Here is a 21474-nt window from a genome sequence, read left to right on the forward strand (position 1 = left end):
GAAGGCAGGCCATGTAATACCTTTGCATCCTATCTCTGCCCCAAATGATGGACCTATGTCAACTTTTGGTGTTTTAGGGGTTAAGCAGTTATCTTTCGAAAAATTCTGCGGGAATCGACGGATCTTCACCAAGCCCATGCTCCTCCCGGCTGAATGGAGGTGTGGTTAGGCAGAACCCTGTTAAAGACTTGGGTTCAGATTCCTACTCTTCTGGGCAAGTGGCTGAGACTCTCTTGTTTCAGTTTCCTAACTTGTCATAGGCTTGTTGTGCAAACTAAAATGAAATGGCACTTGGAGATCACTTCTCGCCGTGCGTGGGTGTTTATTTGGGGCTGGGGCGGGGCAGCGGGCGGGGGGTGAGGGGGCGCGGCCGTGCTCGCCGAGGGTGGCCGCGCGCTAGGCGGCGGCAGCGGGCTCGGCTCCGGGCGCGGCCGACGCGCGGTCCCTCTTGGAGGCGTAGGCGGCCGGGGCGGAGCGCCACGTTCGTGCTCAGGGCTTTCAGAGCAGCGGAAGCCGAGCCGGAGGAGCGGGATGGCGGCGGTAGCAGGCGAGACGCGCCGGGTGCTGGTGTACGGCGGCAGGGGCGCGCTGGGCTCCCGATGCGTGCAGGCGTTCCGCGCCCGCAACTGGGTAATTCGGCGGGCTGCGGGCGGGCACCGTGGTGACTGGGGCCCAGAGGGACCTGCCGGTGCAGCGCCGGAGCGCGGTCTGGAAGGAAGCTGGGGGCCCCCGAGCACCCCCAGACATGGGTGCTTGCACATGTATGCACACGTCTGCACGTCTGTTCTGTCTCCGAGTGCGTGCGTACCCCGGGGCCCGAGGTGCAGGGCCTTTGCTCTCCAAGGAGAAAGGTTCGGGGGCGCGCGGCGGCTGCTCCGTCGGCCTCTTCCAGGCCCGGAAAGTCTGGCATGACTCGAGAGAGAACAGAGACGGAGGAAGAGGTAATGAGAGGGAAGGATCTGGAATCACACTGCTTGCCTGGGGTTATTAGCTCTATGACCATGAATGGATTGCTTAACGTCAGCGAACTTGAGTTTCCCCATCCGTAAAATGGGGATAATAATAGTGTTTATCCCTTAGGGGAGTTACGAAGATTAAATGAGATGAATGGCGTCGTTGCGCATAAATTGTAAATTGCTTGACTCGTGGTAAAAGCTATTTAAATGTTAGCTATTATTGATATATATACATATATATTATTGATATATACCTTTGTTCCATTTGCTTCCGTTGTATGTGATACTTTGAAGCCCCGCAAATGCCTTTTGTTTTGCAAAGATTACTTCTACTACTTTGCATAATCAGTAGCCGCTCCCCAGAAAGCAGCAAGGAAGAGCCGAGGTTGTCGCCGAGCCTGTGGCGGGGTCAGGGATCCTGACCCCAGCAGCCACAGGGCTCCGCGCACGCCCACAGTTTCTTCTTGCTTCAGCTGTTTCTTACTCAGGGACCTCACTCTGGGGAGCTTTCATGGGTGTTTACTTAGCAGCAGCCTGAGCAAGGGTGCGCTGGGACCAGAGATAAAGGGTGCCAGGGTTTTCTTCTTACTCACAGTCTGGTATAGGAATATGCTTCGAAGGATTCTAAATGCATCACCTTCCCACCATTTACCTGTCTTGGGGTATCTTCCCAGGTCTTCAGCCGTGGATGGTGGTGACAATGGGAACATTTAAGGACTGCCAGCCAAAGGCCAAGCACTGTGCTCCTACATACTTAGTTTCCTTTACTCTTTCCTGTAACTTTAATACAGGGCTCCTGTATCCACCTACATTATAGATACAAGGGCTGTGCTTCCTCCCGGTGGGGGCACTTTGGCCCTTTGACCTGGTGAATCTGCAGAGCTGATTTACCTGTGACTCTCTTGTCTTTCTCTGCCTTCCTTCCTGGGGGCTCCGGGAGGGCGGGGATAGAACCTTTTCTTTGTCTCAGTATCCCCCATGGCTGTGACACAGAAGTAGTGAGTGTTTTGAAAGGATGCTGTGTTCTTCAAAGCTTGTGGTGGAGATGCTTATCTCTGGGACCTTCAGACTCCCGGACCTTAGAGCTTTCTGAGTAAGAACCATGTGTCACCTGTGCCAGCAGCTGTAGAATCTTACATTTCATTTAATTCTCACACTAAAACTGTTCATTGTTGACAACCCCCATTTTACAGGTGAGGAACCTCTGCAGAGCGGGTGAGCGAGAAAGCCGCTCTAGGGCAGAACCAGGATTCAAAGCCTGATCTGATTTCCGAACCCACAGTCATCCCTTTATGCTCTGGGACAGTGGTCGGAAAACTCCAGTTCTCCGTGGGTTGAATCCTGCCTGGCACCTTTTTTCATAGAGCCCAAGAGCTGGATATAGTTCCCCATTTTTAAATGGTTGAAAAGAAATCAAAAGAAGAGTAATATTTTGTGACATGTGAACATTATATGAAATTCATAATTCAGTGTCTGAAGTTCAATTGGCACACAAGCCACGCTCATTCATTGATTCATTTACTGTTGTCTATGGTTGCTCTCCAGCTATAATAGCAGAGTTGAGTAGTTGCAACAGAGGTTGTATGGCCAGCAAAGCCTAAAATATTTACTCTCTGGCTCTTTACAGAAAAGATTTGCAGACCCCTGGTCTAGGGGGTCTCTGCACGATCAGGGTTTGGCTTTCAGAGGTGAGAGTGGAAGAGGAAGAGGTGTTTGGGGGCAGAATGGGCTAGCCTGGGGCTCAGGAAGGGGTACACTGGCTGAAGCCAGATGCCCTGCAAAGAGTGCGAGAGGTCGGTTGCTAGATCCTTTCTCTAGGGGGTTTTCACGTAAGCCTCTTATGTGCCTCCACTCCCCGAGTCCTGGGCATGGATCTTTAACAACTGACTGTCTCTTGACCGAAGCTGTTTTCTCCTTGATCCAGTGGGTCGCCAGCATCGACGTGGTGGAGAATGAAGAGGCCAGTGCCAGCGTCCTGGTTAAAATGACAGACTCGTTTACGGAGCAGGCTGACCAGGTAAGTCTAGAGAAGGCCCTACCGCGCATGTGATAGGGGAACGCTGGGGAGAGGGTTCCACTGGCTGTGTGTTCTTCCTTTTTTTCAGGTATTATTTCTCTAATTATGAAAGCCATTTGTGCTCATGGAGGGAAATTTGGAAAAAATGAAAAAAACCACAAAGATAAATAGCCCATAATTCATGTCTAGTTAGCTCACTAGTTAGTTCACATTTTGGCCCATTTTCTTGTCTTTCCTATGCGTACTATATGTTATTAGTTTTACAAGTTGAGATGAATTCGTATTTTATATGTTATGGTCAGCTTTGTTTTTAAAACTTAACCTTTAACTTAGATACTTATTCAGATCACTTAATAAAACCTGTGTTGACATGTAATTTTTCTTTGTGTGGATTGGTCACAGTTTGTTTAGTTTGCACTTCATTATACATTTAAGTTTTTTGCAAGGTTTTCTTTTTTTACCATTATCAAGAATACTGTGGTGAACTTCTTCGTCTCTATCTCTGATTATTTATTTAGCATACATTCTAAAAAGTGGGCTCCCCCCGTTCAAAGCAAGAATACTAACAAAGCAGGTTGTTTCTAATTATAAAATTATAGGCTTACTGTAAAATAAGTCAAACAAAACTATACAAATATATAGGTAAATTGTGAAATACCCCTCTTTCTCTCTGTGATAGTGTCACTCCCCCCGCCCAGAAGGAAGCACTGTTAACAATTTGATGGATATCTTGGTATAAATATCTGAGATGCTCTTAAGCGGTTCTGCCTTTCTGAAAGAGCTGTTCCCACCAGCTGCATGAGGATGTGCTTTATATGGTTCTCATGCCAACCCTCAGCTATTTCTTATAACAAATTTTTAAAATTTTAAAAGTAGTGCATGTATGATGTAGAAAATACAGTAAAGCAAAAAGGAGAAGGAAATCATTTCTGTTCTCACGATGCAGTTAATATTTTGTTATATTTTCTTCCACTCCATTTCTCCAAACGTATACATGTATAAATCTAAAAATTTAAAAAAAACCCTGGGACTTCCCTGGCAGTCCAGTGGTTAAGACTCTGCGCTTCCACTGCAGGGGGCATGGGTTCGATCCCTGGTTGGGGAACTAAGATCCCGCATGCTGTACAGTGCGGCAAAAATCCCCCAAAAAACCCAAATAAATTATGACTATACTGTAACTGCTCATTTGCTCTTCCTAAAGCATCATGGTTTAGAATATAAGAACCCAGCTGACTTATTCCAAAATGTAGATTTTTGTTGTCCTTACTTTTTATAATATGCTCCCAATGTTTCCCATACTTAATGATATTATTGTCTTTAATGGACCTAATAGTAAAACTTGACGTGGCTTCGTTGTGTGTTAGACACCATACTAAGTGCCGTATTTGCATTTGCATTAACTCAATCTCTGTAAAACAGTTTCTTATTTTATCTTCCTTTTAGAAATGAGGAGTCTGAGGCATAGAAGTCCCTGGTGTTTGCTCAAGGTCAAAGCTAGTAGGTGGCAGAGCTAGGATTTGAACCTGGGCAGTGGGGGTTTTGATGTCTGTGCTCTTAACTGTACCTTAAGTTGCTTCTCAGCAAAATAGCTTCATGTGAATAAAGTAATGAAAACTAAAACCAAATGCTAGGGAGGCACCTGGGCTTGGATAGCAGCAACTCCTCCAGACGTGGTTCTCTGTAATCAGTGTCTCTCCTGCTCCTTTAGTTGCAGGTTTCTGATGTCTGTATCCCTTTCTGAATGTGAAGTTGTCCGCATCTGAGTCTTGACTATACAGTGCATCTTTAAAATGAAGATTGGGAAGTGCCTTCGTTATTATAAGCTTAGCTTTTAACATCTTTAACCCCTCCTGTAGGAGACTCTCTCATCCCCCAGTCACTCAGTTAAGAATTTCTGGACAAAAACATGACATCCAGTTTTTGTTTCTAAAGCTCCAGAAGAGGAAGTTCAATCCTAATACACGTAAAATTGGCCCCCTGGATTGGAAATTCACGATGACAGTGATAAGATGAAGAAGTGAGAGAAGTACTAAATCTTTAGAAAACTATTGGGCAGAAAGCAGAACTTAAGGGGAAGGAGTTTTAAAATGCCTCGTTTTAATTTTATTATAAAAATAAAAGACAGAGGTTGTAAAAAAACAAATCAAGCAGGTGCATTGTTGCTGCGGGCTCCATGCTTCCCTAAAAAGTAGAGAGCACAGGTTGTGTGCCTGTACAGAGGTCAGGGGAAATGATCCAATTTCCTGCAGCTGGGATCTGGGCTCTTGGCAACAGGGTATGGCTTAGAAATCAAGGGAGGGACAGCCAGGGAACCAGGGTAACAGGAGAAAGGTCAACAAAAGCTAAGTCAGGATTAGGTGAGATACTTGCCAAGGGATGTTCAGGAATCTTCTTAAAATGAAAGCTTTAGGTATAGAATGTACGGAGAGGAAAGATTGGTTTCCATTGCCGAAGCAGTCTCTTTGGAAGAGTAATTGTTTTTTTCTTTTGGTTGGGTCTCATGGTTTGCAGGATCTTAGTTCCAGGGATTGAACCCGTGCCCTGTGTAGTGAAAGTGCGGAGTCCTAACCACTGGACCGCCAGGGAAGTCCCTTGAAAAAGTAATTTGAGGCTTGGAAATTGTTAGGGAAAGCAGTCAGAGACTGAAATGTTACTGCTGGGAGAATTACACCATTTACACTTAACACCATTGTGTTAAGTCTTAATAAGATTGATCTTAACAAAGCTATTGAGAGGCTGTGGTCCTTTCAGCCATTCCAGAAAAATATGGTATAGTGGTGAGCATAGCTGCCTTCCAGAAAAATATGGAACTGGGTCATGGGTAATGACCAGGGTTGTCTGTCTTGTCAGACTTTTGTTTTAATAAATTGTAACAAAAGGACATGTATATGTTTTCAACACTTTAAACATTTTAATCAGACAGAAATAGAGAATTAAAATGAACCCCCATGTACTCATTATTTACCAACATTTTGCCATTGACTATTTTTTATTGCTTTTTAAAAAAAATAATTTCTCTTTGGCTTTTTTTTTCTTGGAGTTGCAGTTAATGGGATGCTTGTATTCCAAGGAGAGTAGAATTGATTATTTCAGATTATGATTCTGTGATTTGCAAAGAAAGTCGGCAAAGAAGTATACCAGAAGGCTAGCTGTAGGCAGTGAAGCCCTAGGTGAATTTTTTTTTAAACTTTTCCTACTTTATTTATTGTTTTATTCCAGGGATGCATACGTCTCCACCCTTTAGATATTCAGAAGAAGACTAGGTTGCTTTATAAAAATCACACTGAAATGTAGTCGAGCTTCACTATCCAAATGTCCATTATAAATTGGTCCTGCATGTTATTTTCAAAGTATTAATTGCCAGGTACTGTGAACTGACTTAAAAAGAAGTGAAAAATAAATGGAGGTGACTGTGAAGATGTCAGCCTGTTGAGGTTTACCTGACTGTGCATCTTCCTGACCCTTTTATTTCAGGTGACCTCTGAGGTTGGAAAGCTCTTGGGTGCAGAGAAGGTGGACGCGATTCTTTGTGTGGCTGGAGGATGGGCTGGGGGCAATGCCAAGTCCAAGTGTGAGTCCTTTTCTGAGTTAGTCATTTTCCTTTTCTCTTTGTCCAGGTGTGTGTGGATTGGTCTATACTATCTGTCAGGTCAGATGTTTTCCTGTATGTCTCCCAGAAGCTTTACCGTAGCTGTGAGGTAGAGATCAACACCCCGTTTTACAGATAAAGAAAAAACTTCCCATAGAAGGGGGTTAGGGCAGAGGGACCTTGAGATTGACGTTTAAAAAAGAGACAAAATGAAATCAGCATTGTTTCTACCCCAGTCTTTCAGGGCTTGTTACTGGAAGTTGGGGGATGTGAATGGAATGGAGAGATCATTCTGAAGATCAAAAGGACTCAAAACTGAGCTTTTGTTAAAGCTGAGTGTATTTTCCATTTTTATTATGAACATTTTCAGATATCCAGAAAAGTTGAAAGAACAGTTCAACGCACACCCTTATGTCCTCCGTCTAGATTTAATACTTGTTAACATTTGCTATACTTGCATTCTCTTGCTTTCTTACATGTGTGTCCTCTGTGTGTGTATTTTTTTGTTGTTTTTGATCATTTGAAAGTAATTTGACACTTCACTATATTTCAACATGCGCCTCCAAAGATGAAGCCATTCTCCCACGTTATCGTAATACCATTCTCATACCTAAGAAAATTAACAGTGATTCTATAAGATTAATAGTATCAGCTCATGTTCTGATTACCTCAGTTTATTCCATATCTTTCATAGTTGTTTTCTCTAAATTTGTTCCAGTCAGGGTTTATGTACTGCGTTTTATTGTTGTTTTTAGTCTCTTAATCTAGAATGTTTTTTTTTTTCCTGTGACAGACTTGGCAGGTCCAGGGCAGTTTTCATATAGACTGTCACCCACACTGAATTTGTCAAACTGTTTCTTTAAGGTATCATTTACCTTGTTCCTCTGTCCCTGGTATTTCCTGTGAACTGGAAGGTAGGTCTAGAGGCTGGCTTAGATTCAGGTTAAATATTTTGAGGTGAGAATGCTTCCTGAGTGATGTGGACTTCACACTGCATCACATAGGGAGCTTACCATGTCACATGGCCTTCTCCATCCGGAGTGGTGCCACATTTCATGCTTGGTTAAGGTGGTAAGCTGATAGATTTCCATCATAAAGGTTCATTTTTCTGTTTGCTATTGTAAGTGACCTTTGGGATGGTACTTTGTCATCGTGTATGAATATCCTGTTTCCAAACACCTTGAGAACCCCAAATTCCCAAAACCTAATGGTTATAAGCATCCATTGGTAATCTCTACCTGAGTCAGTCATCCCATTGGGGATTGGAAAATGGTAGTTTTCTAATTCTGTCATTCCTTCTACATTTATCAGCCAAAGCCATTTAAAAAGGAGTTGATTTTCTGTGAACCACACTGAAATTTGAAATTGGTATTTTGTGTGGTGATCAGGTTGGCAAAACACCCTGATGGCCTTTTGTGTATTTTGGTAACAAGAAGTGATAAATGTGGGTCCGTCTATTTTTTTTTTGTAGTTCTTTTTAGCAGGGAAATGCAGTACCTTGGTTGTCACCTACTGAAGACCCCTCCTCCTGTATCAAGAGGGCTCTGTTTCTGGGTCATGGGTGCAGCTTCACTGGGTTCTGTGTGTCCTGTGAGGGAGGAAGGGGGCAACTGTTCAGCTGGTGATGTGACACTCCTTACCACTTATTCCTCTTCACGTCTCTGGAAGGCCAGAGGGTTAAAGCAACTGCAGAATGGTTGTTATTTCAGCTTTTTTTAAAAGAGTCTTTAAAGCTGGCATTAAACTTTCAGCCTTAAAAAATGAAATCAGCATTGTTTCTACATTGTTTCAATGTAGCTGCATAAAAGCCCTCTTTATGTCCAGATGGTAATAGTCCCTGAGATTTTTATCACAGATAAAACCTGACTTAGATATATAGGTTCTAATTATAGATCTAATGCCCTTTATAAAGTAGGACAGTGTTTGAATTAAAGCCAGTCCTGCATATTTGTCAACAGTCCTCATTTATTGGCTGACGTTTACCAGTTTACAGGTGAGGAAGTTGAGACTCAGGTGATCATGTGGCCTGGATTCGAACCCCTGTCTCTGACCGCAAGCCCTGGGCTGTTTGTATTAGATCTCCTTGTAGACACAGAGTGGCCGTGAGGGCTTCCTGGAGTATCGGGCGCTGTGAGTCGAGCTCACCTGTCATTTTCTTCCCTGTGAATGCTCACCTCATGTGTTTCTTTGCTCAGCTCTCTTTAAAAACTGTGACCTGATGTGGAAGCAGAGCATGTGGACGTCGACCATCTCCAGCCACCTGGCCACCAAGCACCTCAAGGAAGGAGGCCTCCTGACCTTGGCAGGGGCCAAGGCCGCCCTGGATGGGACTCCGGGTGAGCCTCCATTTCCCTGTCTGTGAAATGGGAATGCTGACACTTGCTCGCTGGGGTTGCTGGACACTTCTGTGAGATGAGGACTCTTAAAAGCCCTTTACCGTCTCAGGTGCTTTACAGTTTGATGGATTTTGCTTCCTTTTAGGCCCAGATTTTTTAGGGGAAAAACTCCTGATCTTTTCATTTGCATTGTCCTCATGTTCGCGGTGGTGAAGGACCGCTGTAATCTGGCAGCCCCTCATCTTGTTTATTTATCTGTGATGCACCCAGGGAATGAATGGCATTGCAGTAGCTATCAGCTAGGTAATAGTCACATTGTGTTCATGTGTCCCAAGGATAGTGTGAGCTGTAGAGCGAGAGACGCTGAGGTAGATTCTTCACCCTAGCTGTGTGGCCTAGAACAAATCATTTGTTCTCTTTGACGACATTTCTGCTGTAGTTTCCTTAATTGTAATATAATGACAGTAATATCTACCTTGAAGAGTAGTTATAAGGTGTTAGAGGTATTAATATGTACAAAGTGCCCAGCACATGGTAAGTCTTATTATATATTCTCATTTAATCCTGGGGTAGAGGTCATTATTATCTTTTTCATTTTACAGATAAGGAAACTAAACCTTAGAGAGGGTAAGTAATTTGTCTGGGTTATGCAAAAAATAAGTTGCAAACGTACATTGAATTGAAACCCTGATCATTTTTAAATTCTGTGCTTTTTTGTTACATCACGCAGATCCAAGTTCCCTTTGCATTTTGTACGCCCTGTGTTAGCTTGCTAGGGTTGCCATAACAAAGTACCACAGACTGGGTGGCATAAGTATTTTCTCACAGTTCTGGAGGCTACAAGTTTAAGATCAAGGTGTCAGGAGGGTTGCTTTCTTCTGAGGCCTCTCTCCTTGGCTTGTGGATGGCTGTCTTCTCCCTGTGTCTTTGTCCTCCCTCTGTGTTTGTCTGTGTCCAAATTGCCTCTTCTTAGAAGTATACCAGTCATATTGGATTAGGGCCCACCCTAATGACCTCATTTTAACTTAATTAACTTCCATCTCCAAATACAGTCACATTCTGAGGTATGGGGGTTAGGACTTCAATATCTGAATTTGGCTGGGAGGCACAATTCAACCCATCACTCTCCCTTTGGGATCGGGCTAAAAGAATTTAAGCAGGGGGTCAGGGAGTTAGCATAGGGAGGCAGAAACTGTCTTATCTTGACTACCTACATTGAACTCTTCTTAAAAAAAGCGGCGGGAGCTTTTTTGGGATCTCTTTAGTAAGTGGTAGAAACCTTGAGCACCTTTTTCGATTTTAATGTAACTAACTTAACTGTGAGGCTCTTACAAATTAATAATTTCTTGCCACTCATTTTCTTATTATGTTTCTCAGAGCATGTGATCTTACAAGTCCATGGCTATTGCAATGATTAAAGCTGTGCATATGTTAGATGCTAGTTTGGTTAAGATCTGATTTTTATTAAAGGTGACATAGAGCAGAGGTACTAGAAAGTAAATAGAGAAATGAGTAATAGCTTGACATTGAAAAAAACCCTAGGACTGAAAGACTAATTTTTCTGAAGGACGAAACAGTCTTCTACTTGCCTTTGGCTTGTAAATATCATTCTTTGCTTATAGTTTCAGATACTGATTAAGACTATGGGATCTGGAACTACACGGGTTGGTTTTGTATTGTGGTTTTGCCATTTAGTTGCTGTGTGATATTTGGCAAGTTACTTAACCTCTCTGAACCTCAGTTTTGTCATCTGTAAAATGAAGGTAAATAGTAATACCTCCTTTATATGGTAGTTGTGACTTGTAAACATCTTAATGGATGTAAATGGTTTAGAAAAGGTATTAGAATCAGTAATAAATGTGAACTATTATTATTATTTACTCCAGGCTTACTTTTGCTCAGTTACTCTTGCTTCAGATGTTAATAAATTTGTTCATCTTTCAGCTCGTTAGTTAGATGTTGTTAAATTTGAGTTATGAAATCTTTTAACTGATTCGGACCCCAGAAAAATCTGGGGAAATCTGTGAAAGCAGGTGATGAACAGGCTTAAGAGTCCTTCAAACCCAAGAAGACTTGTTCAAAAATAGAAAGTTTTTCACTTGGGAAGATACTGAGAAAACCCTCACCCTCCTATTTCCAAGGTTGTATTTGTAGACTGTCCACTGGAGCATAAACTGTATCGAAGTGATGGTGATCACTTTTGTTTACCATTTAAGGATCTGTTTTATGTTTGGCAGTCAGTCCTTAGGGACTACACTGATCATTTTGTAATTGGAAAGACAGTTTTTATCTTCTTAATGAAATGCATTTTTTTCCATATCTTGCCAATGATGCCCTTACCCGCATTGTGTAGAATTCTGTGGAATTAAACCATTAGGGCTGCTGGCTGCTTGTTTCTTTCTACATCTCATTCCCTGCTTTCATGCTGTTTGAGTGGAATGAAGAGAGAGTCCCGGGAGTTTGCTGGGGACAGGGGCTGAACGAATGAGATTCATGCACCGGTTTATTTTAATTACTGTTAGATCTTCCTGCCATTGTTGGCCTCCTGCCCCTAATTAAACAGAGAAGCCAGGTTTGGTGAAATATTCTTCTTGTACTTCTAAATAACTTTTTGAAACCTTGACCCTCTTTTGCAATTTGAGGTTACTGTGGAAGCTGTTCAGTGATTGGTTTCTTGCCTGGGCTGTGAGCCCCACCTCCCCCTGGACCTCTGATGCCTCCTCAGTTGTTATTCTTTAAACAGCATGCCTGCTGGGGTTTTTAAGGGCGCTGCTGACCTTTGGAAGTAGTGGTTTTCCGAAGGTGGAGGGGTGTTGACAGCAATTAACCATTCTTTGTTACTGTGATAGCTGCATTTAGTGCACCTACAGCTGGGTGCTGTGGGGAACTTTGGAGAGGAGAGAGACCTCGCTTGCCATGTGTCTGGGGGAGTCAGACGGAACCCTGTCCTAATAAGCTATTGTATTCAATATATAGACTGGATAAACAGCAAGGTCCTACTGTGAAGCACAGAGAACTATATTCAACATCCTGTAATAAACCATAATGGAAGAGAATATTAAAAAAAGAATGTATATAGATGTATAACTGAATTACTTTGCTGCACAGCAGAAATTAACACATTGTAAATCAACTACTTCAATAAAAAAAGGCATGCCTTACTTCTGTCAGCAAGCATTTGCTGACTGGTGGGAGGAAAGGAAGGCTAATAGGTAGCTAGTATGCCCATATGTCACAGTTGCTCAAATGGTATACTTTATTTTTTGGCTGTGCTGCGTGGCTTGTGGGATCTTAGTTCCTGGACCAGGGATCGAACTTGTGCCCCACGCAGTGGTAGCGTGGAGTCCTAACCCTGGACTGCTAAGGAATTTCCCCAGATGGTATGCTTTAAACAAGGAGTTGGACTCCAGGGCATAGCACTTCTATTAATTTGATGGGAAACACTTATGGAAGTCCTACCCTGTCCTGAGCCTAGAATTAAGTACTTTATCCCCATTTTACAGATGGGATAACTGAGGATTAGAAAGGTTTTTGAGAACCCGCCTGGATTTCTTTAGTGGTAAGTGGAAGAGCTGGGCTTTGAACCTGCGCAGCCTGACTCTAAAGCCTGCGCTTCAAATGACTGCTCGGTTTTGCTGACCCTTTGGGCACCCAGGGTGGGTGTGTGCAGGCTGCTCACAAGCAGTTGTCGATACAAGGGTTCAGAACTCGCGTGGCTTTTAACCTCTCCATTGGCCTCGGTGCGAGTCTGTGTGTGAGCCTGGGCGTATTACTCACCCTGTCCGAGCCTCCGTTTCCTTAGCAATAAAAATAGGATTAACCTCATGGCTTCTGTGATAAATGTTAAGTGCCAGGCAAATAGAAGGTTATGTCCCTTCCACTTTCTCTCCATGGACGTCCCTGGTTCTCTTTTCCCGGCCTCCTCTGGACCTTGGTGTGGTGTTCTTTGGACATACCAGTGGCGGCCAGTGGTCACTGAAATGTTTTCTCCTTATTTCCCAGGGATGATTGGCTACGGCATGGCCAAGGGTGCGGTTCACCAGCTTTGCCAGAGCCTGGCCGGGAAGGACAGCGGCATGCCGTCCGGGTCTGCTGCCATCGCCGTGCTCCCGTAAGTCTCCCCCATCTCTGCCCCACGGCTGAGAGTTCACATGTGTCCTAGAGTCACTCTACACCAGGGGTGCGTGTGTGCCGTCACCTTGGCTTCTGAAATTCACCAGAGGCCCTGAAGATACCTGTTTAGGTTTTGGATTATCCTGGGCTTTCCAGAATGGTTCCTTGGCTGATGGGATGGGTCTCTCTTGCCTCTGTCTTTCTTGTTTTCTTTCCTTCCCTCTATCCATACCTCCCTCCCTCCTTGTTAAAAAATAGTTTACACACTTAATTTTATTATTTGTAGTTCTGTCTTTCAAGTCTTTATAAGGTCGGTGTGGAAGAGAGACTGTATTAGGTTTGTGGGATGGGGGAGGGGGAGCTTGGGGAAGAATCTGGGAAACTATGGGGAGACGTTTCTGGAGGGATTCCAGGACCAAATGGCTTGTCTCTTAGCTGTGGTCCTATGAAGAGGATGTCTGTCTTCTAGGGGACTGGGCTGTCCAACGTATTCATTTGCGGGCTTCTGTGATTCTGTGACTTGGTCTCACGGCTATTTTGAATGATTTCCGAGGCCTGAAGGTTCTTGGGAAAGTCATACATATCTGAATTCTGTATTCCCTTGCTGAAAATTAGAAGATTTCATGGAAAACAGACACAAAATGAAGGACGAGGCTGTCTTTTCCCCATATTTAAAGGAATATTATGATTACACTTACAAAAACCTGAGAAATGAGTCTGCCACATTTTAGGGAGTGAACGGAGATATAAACAGCAGAACAGTTTACTTTAGTAAAGACACTGTTTCAGAAAAAAAGGCAAAACATGGCCCTTTCATTTTGTTCCTGTCTGCCTGAAGGGTGAGTTCTGAAGCGCTTGGCTGAGTCAGGCTGGGATGTGATCTCTGTAACCGTGGACGGCTTCCTGGCCTCTCTCTGATTATCTTCGTGTGATCTCTCCATGTACTTTCCTGGCCAAGGAGGACCGGGCAGCTGTTGTTCTGCGGGGGAGGCACATGTGACACGCTTATCTCTGTGCTCCGCAGGGTTACCCTGGACACACCGATGAACAGGAAATCAATGCCTGAGGCCGACTTCAGCTCCTGGACGCCCTTGGAATTCCTAGTCGAGTGAGTATCACAATCATTTCAGTGACTCAGCAGCTTCCATTCTCTGCCTCTTGTGGGAGAAAGGACAGGCCCATGTTCTCTTGGCTTATCAGCCTGGGTGGTTCGTGAGGGCCTGACCTCTGAGGGCACCTTGCACCTCATTGTCAATATCACGGGGTGGAGAGGTTGATGGTGCCGACCTGAATCCTGGCTCCTCCACCCACCAGCTGGCCAATCGGAGCATGTTGTTTAACTGCTCTAGGCCTCAACTTCCCCATCTGTATAATGGGGGTCGGTGATAATTGTTAGGAGGGTAAGACGTGGAAGTGTGTGCCAAGGTCTCAGCACTGTGTGTGACCCATAGCAGGGCTGGGTAAGCCTGGAGCCTGTAAACCGTGTTCTGTCTGTTAAAGAGGAGCAGCTGCATGGAGTCAGCCGCTGATCTAGGTGGAACATCTGGGCCCACATGCCTGCATTAGTGCCAAGCCACAAACCCACAGGAAGCATCCTTTGTCCCTGAAATCACATTCAGCCCTTTGTGAGTATGGGTGGCACCGGAAGTTCACAGAGAGAGTGCGCTCTTTTGTGTTTGCCTAGATCTCAGTTTCCCGCACTCCTCTATTTAAGGGGGTGTTAAGCATGTGTTCACTGAGCACCCACTTGGGCCAGGGGCTCTGCTGGGCCCGGGGACGATGAGGAATAAGATGCAGGCCCTGCCTTCATGCAGTGGGGACGGACTCGCCCAGCAGAGCCAGTGTCTGAGCGGCTTTGACGGCTGTTTGCACAGGATGTTTCTAAAGCTTGGGCTGAGAAGAAGCTTGCTTCTGGCCTGAGGTTACGTCTTATTTAAATGGAATTGGGAGATATTTGGGACTTTTATGTTTGGAACAAGCACTTACATGCCAGGCACTGTTTAAGCACTTCATAACCATGCTCTTATTAAATACTCATAGCGGGTCTGTGAGGGAGGTGCCGTCGTCTTTATCTAAGTTTAGGGGCTCGGAGGCATGGGGAGTGTGGGCCTAAGGAACTTGCCCAGTGTTGCACAGCAGAGCCAGGATCTGACCCGGGCAGTGTGGCTGCAGAGCCCTCAGTCTTAACCACTGTCCCGACAGTTACTCCTGTCTTTGCCGGGTGTCGTGCTTAATGCTGGATTTGCAAAAGAAAAAAAAATTTGAAGTTGTGGAAGGAACAACGCTTGAATGGTGTTTGCATTTTGAGTTTCTTTTTTTTTTTTTTTTAATTTTTAAAATTAATTAATTAATTAATTTTTGGCTGTGTTGGGTCTTCGTTTCTGTGCGAGGGCTTTCTCTAGTTCCGGCAAGTGGCGGCCACTCTTTATCGCGGTGCGCGGGCCTCTCACCATCGCGGCCTCTCTTGTTGCGGAGCACAGGCTCCAGACGCGCAGGCTCAGTAGTTGTGGCTCACGGGCCTAGTTGCTCCGCGGCATGTGGGATCTTCCCAGACCAGGGCCCGAACCCGTGTCCCCTGCATTGGCAGGCAGATTCTCAACCACTGCGCCACCAGGGAAGCCCTGAGTTTCTTTTTAAAGGCCACTACTGCCAGCAATTCTTGACAGAGACATTGACCCAGGACCCTAGATGGAACATCTGGGGCCACGTGTGTAAACGAGTGCTGGGCCACGACTGACAGAGGGTGGGCTGGGACAGCCATGCCTTGCCCCAGAGATCATGCTCACACATTTGTGGTATTTGAAAACTCACGTGACAAGTTGACATAAAGTTGGCTTTGCAGTGTCTGTGAGCATGTTACCCTCTTGGCTGTCCATGGTTAGAATGGCGTTCTCTCCCACCCACTCCAGACGGCTGACAAGGAGGAGGGAGAAGTAAGACCATTTATTAACCTGCCTAAGTAACACATACGCCTCTGCACATCCAGCTGTGACTGGTCTCCTTCAGAGCTGTCCCCTGAGCCCTGCCCCCAGAGACGGCTCAGGACACATGACAGTACCTTAGGGAGTTGGAGAAGCACTTGGATTTTTGAGCCCACGTGACTTCCCTTCACTTGTTCAACCCCCAGAGTGGGAGCTCGAATGACTGGACAGCTAAACGTCAGCTGTGGTCCAACAGGTTACTTATCGACATTAAAGATCCCAGGAGCTCCTGAGAGTTCTCCGGCGAAGGAAGGGCCAAGGTCCCACCTGGGGTTTGTGGGAGGGGATGGTATACTCAGCACCAAGAGTAAATATTTTAAAAATGATCAGCTACTTGTTAAACCTTGTGAATTCCTTGTGCCCTTTTTCATTCCTCTCTTCTTAGACGAGGTCTCCCGTCTTCCCCAGGCAGGCACAGTTGGTTGCCCCTCCCCACAGAGTTGGTTGTTAAATGCCCCATTCCAACACCGAACACGTTTTATTGTAATAGTCTGTTTTTTCATCTTTTTCCATTGCTTGGCACAGCTGTGGGCGCTCCATAAATATTTGTTAACAAAAAAAATAATAAATTTTTTCTCTTTCTTCTTAAATTCTGGGAAGTGATCTAGCGAAGTGTAAAGTATTGTGCCCCTGTCTATCTCTTAGAATGTGCTAATTAAAATCTTTTTTAATCACATAAAATCGTACCACTGTGTTATAAAGGATTCCAACAATGCAGAAAAATAGCAAAATGAAAACGTTGCGAAATCTAGCCACTCAGGAATTAGAAGGAGTAAAGTTCTGAAATCATCAGGGACCTAGGTTTGTGTCCATGAGGTCTTAGAGGCTTTTTTACAGCTGCTGCTGTGCCCTCACCCCCCACCCGCCCAACCAGTAATGTGACTCTAAGCATGTGTCCAGATTTTTCCTTTTAAAATGTAAAGCTTCTCTTCTTTGTTCTAGAACCTTCCATGACTGGATCACAGAGAAAAACCGACCAAGCTCAGGAAGCCTAATCCAGGTGGTAACCACAAAGGGAAGGACGGAGCTTACCCCAGCGTATTTTTAAGCTACGTTTCATTGCCTGTGAGGTGCCTGTCAGAAAAGTCATTAATCTATTAGCGTGGCCACATCCGGCCTTGCATTTTCTGTAATCCTGTTCATGGTACAAGACAGTGAGTCCTATCTTTCTCTCATCTAATGTGCATTTGTTCTCCTAGGACAGTGTAACAGGTTTATGTGAAATAAAAACATGTGGATCCCACAGATAGATAGCACTGTCAGTCTGTGTTAACCACGGAATTTAGGAGGTCTCAGGACGGCCCCCTCCGCTTCAGCGTCATGTTGAATTGCTTTTGAGGCTCTCTTTCTGTGTCCCTGCCAGTGGCTGTGTCGACCTGACTAGTTCAGAGATTTGTTGGGTCAGGGACATTTGGACCCTGAGTTATTTTTGAATGTTATGTTTATGTCACAGCCATAGTTTTTGTAGCCTCGAATTAAACTGCCATAAAACTCTTTCTGTAGTGTAAGCAAAATCCTGTGGACTCTGTTAAGGTACCTTTTCCCTGTGCATTTGCCAAGTGCGCAAGAGAACTACTTGTGATTGTTTGGAGTTTATCTTCTTAATAAATGGACTTCATTTACTGTGTTGTCTTTAATCAAAACGCATCTTATAAACAGTCATAGATGAAGGTACTAGAATCACAGGCTGCTAGTGGTCTTCAGCCTGATGTTCTCGAAAAGGGGGGTGAATTCAAATCCTGAAGTAAGTGTTCTCAGCACAGTGACAGAGGCACGTTTCCTTCTTGGACGTTTCAGAATCTGAAGCTGGGGGGATGGCCCTGTGCATTTAGAAACAGTGCTCCACGTGACTGATACCGGCTATTCTGATTGAGAATTAGTGGTCTAGTGCACCCCATCATTTTACAAATGAGGAAACTGAGACCCAGAGCAATGACTTTCCATCCTTATGGCCAGTAAGTGGCAGAACTAAGCCCAGAACCCAGTCACCAGATGGCTGCTATTCATAAAGGCTTTTACCATGTGTTTTCTTTTTCAATTCTTAAAAAAAAAATTTTTTATTGAGGTAAAAGTCACATAACATAAAATTAACCCTTTTAAAGTGAAAAAACTTGGTGGCGTTTAGTCTATTCCCAGTGTTCTGTAAACATGTTCATCACCCCAAAATCCAGCCCCATACCCACTAAGCAGTCACTCCTCATTCCCCCTGTCTCCAGCCCCTGGCAGCCACCAATCTGTTCTCTGTCTGTGAATTTATCTGTTCTGGATATTTCATGTAAATACAGTCATGCAGTCTGTGGCCTTTTGTGTCTGGCTTCTTTCACTTAGCATGTTTTCAAGGTTCATCTCCTTTGGAGCAGCTATTAGCACTTCACTCCTTTTTGTGGCTGAATAATATTACATTGTTTGTATATACTACACTCCATTCATCCGTTCATCTGTTGATAGACATTTGGGTTGTTTCCGCCTTTTGGCTGCTGTGAATAGTACTGCCATGCATATTCCTGTACAGGTATTTGAGTACCTCTTTTCAGTTCTTTTGGATATATACCCAGGTGTGGGGTTGCTCAGTCATCTGGTAATTCTGTGTGTAACTATTTGAAGAGTCTTTTTTGATTCTTGACTCTGCATTTCAAGGAGATATTATCCAACTTTTATAGGAAAGAAGATGTGAGCTCAGAAAGATAGGACTCATTTCTTCAAAGTCACCCAATGCTGTGGTCTGAATGTTTTCTGTCCCCTCCAAAATTCGTACATTCATATCTTGAAATCCTAATGCCCAATGTGATGGTGTTAGGAGGTGGGGCCTTTGGGAGGTGAGCCCTTATGTATAGGATTAGTGCCCTTTTAAAAGCAGGTCCAGCAAGATCCCTAGCCCTTTAGCCAAGTGAGGACACAATAAGAAGTCTGTGACTTGGAAGAGGGCTCTCACCCAACCCTGCTGGCCCCTTGATCTCAGACTTACAGCCTCCAGAACTGTGAGAAATCAACTTCTGTTTTTATCAGCCATCCAGTCTGGTATTTCATTATAGCATCCCGAGTGGCCCAAGACCCCCAGCCAGAGAGCAGTACAGCTGCAAGTCACAGCACCTTACATGCCCACTCTTCCATCTCATCCTCCCCAAAATACCTGAGATAGATGGTTGCCATTTTCAGATGAAGAAACAGTCCCATAAGTTAAGTGACTTGCTGAGGATAAAATTAATTTCAGGAGACGTTTTCATTCCATTTAGAAACCAGACCTTATCATTGATTATTTAGATGTGTTTCTTTTCCTTTCCTTAGGCCTTACAACCTGGTGACATGCCAAGAGAATGTAATGGGATCAGGTGTGAGGAAGGTGGGATGTTTTTCCTCTTATGCTTTAGCCAGTTATTCAGCAAGTAAGTTTTGAGTGCCAGCTATGTAATAGGTGCTAATGTATGACATGCAGTGAATGGAATAGGCAAAGCCCTCTGTCTGCCTTTCACTGAGGGCAGACACAATAAACAATGAAATATAGCCTGAATATAAGTTAGAGTAGGTGAAAAAGGTGTGAACTGTGAGGAAAAAAGAGCAAGGTAAGGGGGTTAAGGAATGTTGAGGAGGTGGGGTTGCAATTTCAGACAGTGTAGAGTTATGGACTGAATGTTTGTGTCCCCCCTGCAGATCCCTATGTTGAAACCCTAAGCCCCAATGTGGCTGAAGATGGAGCCTCTAAAGAAGTAAGTGAGGTTGATTGAGGTGACAAGGGTGGGGCCCAGATCTCATACAATTAGTGTCCTTATAAGAAGAGACACCAGAGAGCGCTTTCTCTCTGTCTGTCTGTCTCTCAGTGCACACACCAAGGAAAGGCCACATGAAGATACAGTGAGAAGGTGGCCATCTGCAAGCCAGGAGAGTCCTTACAAGAACAAATCACCTGGCACCTTGGTATTGGACTTCTGACCTCTAGAAAATTAAGTTCAGTCCTTTGGGCCGCCCAGTCTGTGGTATTTTGTTATGGCAGCCAGAGCTGACTAAGACGGTGAGGGAGGACCTCATTTGAAGAGATGACATTTGAGCAAATCTTAAAGGAGGTGCAGAAGTTAGCCCCTTGGATATCTGAAGTATGAGTGTTTTAGACAAAAGCCCCACGGCATGAGTGTGCCAGGTATGGCTGAGGAGCTTAAGGAGAACTTGGGGACTGGAGTGGAGTGAATGGGGTCAGTAAAGGAGCCATTGTAGATGAGACCAGAGACATGATCGTGTGGCGCAGAGGTTCCCAAACTTCCTAGGTCCGTGGTGCCATTAGTGTCTTAGCAATTTTTCATGGTGCCCCTACATCAAAGGAAATACTTAACAGTGGCTTTATAAATAGTTAGATCCTAACAATCTTATAGTCCCAGTGGGACAGATATCGCTATGTTAACCTAGGAGATGTAAACTACCCTGTGGTGACCCTGTGAATTCCCTGGGGTGCCTGGTGCACAATTTGAAAATGGAAAATGTAAGGTGGTGTGCATTTTAGGGACTTTGGCTTTGGCTTTTGCCAGCTGTTGTGGGGATTTTGAGCAAAGGCGTGACATGATATATTTTAAAAGATTGCTTCAGCTGTTATGTTGAAGATAATCCTGAGACTGTTGTGATGATCCAGGCAAGAAATGATGGTGGCTAGGGTGGTAGCAGTGGAGGTGGTGAGAGGAAAGTGTATTCTGAAGGTAGAGTCAACAGGATTTCCTGGTGGACTGAATGTGAGGGTGAGAGAGAAGAGTCAGAGATGACTCCCAAGGTTTTTGACATGAGCAGAAGGAAGGATTGAGTTTTTTGCCAAATGTGATGGAGAAGGCTGTGGATAGAGCAAGTTTTGCTGGGAATATCAGGAATGTAGTTTTTTACTTATAGGTTTGCTCTTTCCTATCCCGGTGGTGATGTTGAATTGTATTTTGAGTCTGGAGTTCAAGAGAGAGATCTGGGATGGAGATGAAAACTTGGGGTCATGAGCATACAGTTGGCATTTAAAGCTAGGAGACTAGCTGAGATCACTAAGGGAGTGTGTCAATGGCATCTAGGAGGTGGAAACCACACAGTGATGTAAGCAGGGCAAGTTTAACATGAAGAATTATTGAATAACAAGAAATAAACTATAAAGGACTAAAGAGAACCCCAAAGAATACCTTTTGGCTGGGGGAGAGTACTCAAGGAAAGACACATTTGGAAGACAGACCCCTCCCCAAGGCTGGGATCTGGACCTCATTGGAGCCAGGATGGTTGTGGCTCCGTGGATGGCAGAGAGCTTCGCTGGGTTTCCTGGGCCAGTGCTGCTCTACCATCACTGGGGAAGCAGGAAACACCCTGTCAAGGTGCAGGTAGACTGAGGCTAGAAGCACTCCCACTGGGGTGCCTTTGAGACCCACTGGGGATCCTGCTCATGGGGTGCTGCCGAAACTCAAGGCAAAGCTGTCCCTGGGAGTGCTGCTTCATGTCTCCCACATGCACGTGGTATCCATGTGGCAGGAGCAGA

The 21474-nt window shown here is 44.6% G+C and overlaps 1 protein-coding gene across 1 annotated transcript; it reads left to right on the forward strand.

The window, feature by feature from the left end:
* The first annotated feature begins 387 nt into the window (after positions 1-387).
* On the forward strand, positions 388-17614 carry QDPR (quinoid dihydropteridine reductase). Its single transcript, XM_036853032.1, has 7 exons — positions 388-630; positions 2881-2973; positions 6448-6544; positions 8758-8898; positions 12901-13009; positions 14036-14119; positions 16935-17614. The coding sequence occupies exons 1-7, from the start codon at positions 532-534 to the stop codon at positions 17038-17040; spliced, it is 729 nt and encodes a 242-aa protein (XP_036708927.1). The 5' UTR covers positions 388-531; the 3' UTR covers positions 17041-17614.
* Positions 17615-21474: the final 3860 nt, after the last annotated feature.

The sequence above is a fragment of the Balaenoptera musculus genome, chromosome 5, assembly GCF_009873245.2.
Source record: "Balaenoptera musculus isolate JJ_BM4_2016_0621 chromosome 5, mBalMus1.pri.v3, whole genome shotgun sequence".
Taxonomy (NCBI): Eukaryota; Metazoa; Chordata; class Mammalia; order Artiodactyla; family Balaenopteridae; genus Balaenoptera; species Balaenoptera musculus.

Coding starts and splice junctions, on each gene's coding strand:
- QDPR (XM_036853032.1), top strand. CDS start 532: ATGGCGGCGGTAGCAGGCGAGACGCGCCGGGTGCTGGTGTACGGCGGC. Junction 631..2,880: donor CGTTCCGCGCCCGCAACTGG/GTAATTCGGCGG, acceptor TCCTTGATCCAG/TGGGTCGCCAGCATCGACGT. Junction 2,974..6,447: donor TTACGGAGCAGGCTGACCAG/GTAAGTCTAGAG, acceptor CTTTTATTTCAG/GTGACCTCTGAGGTTGGAAA.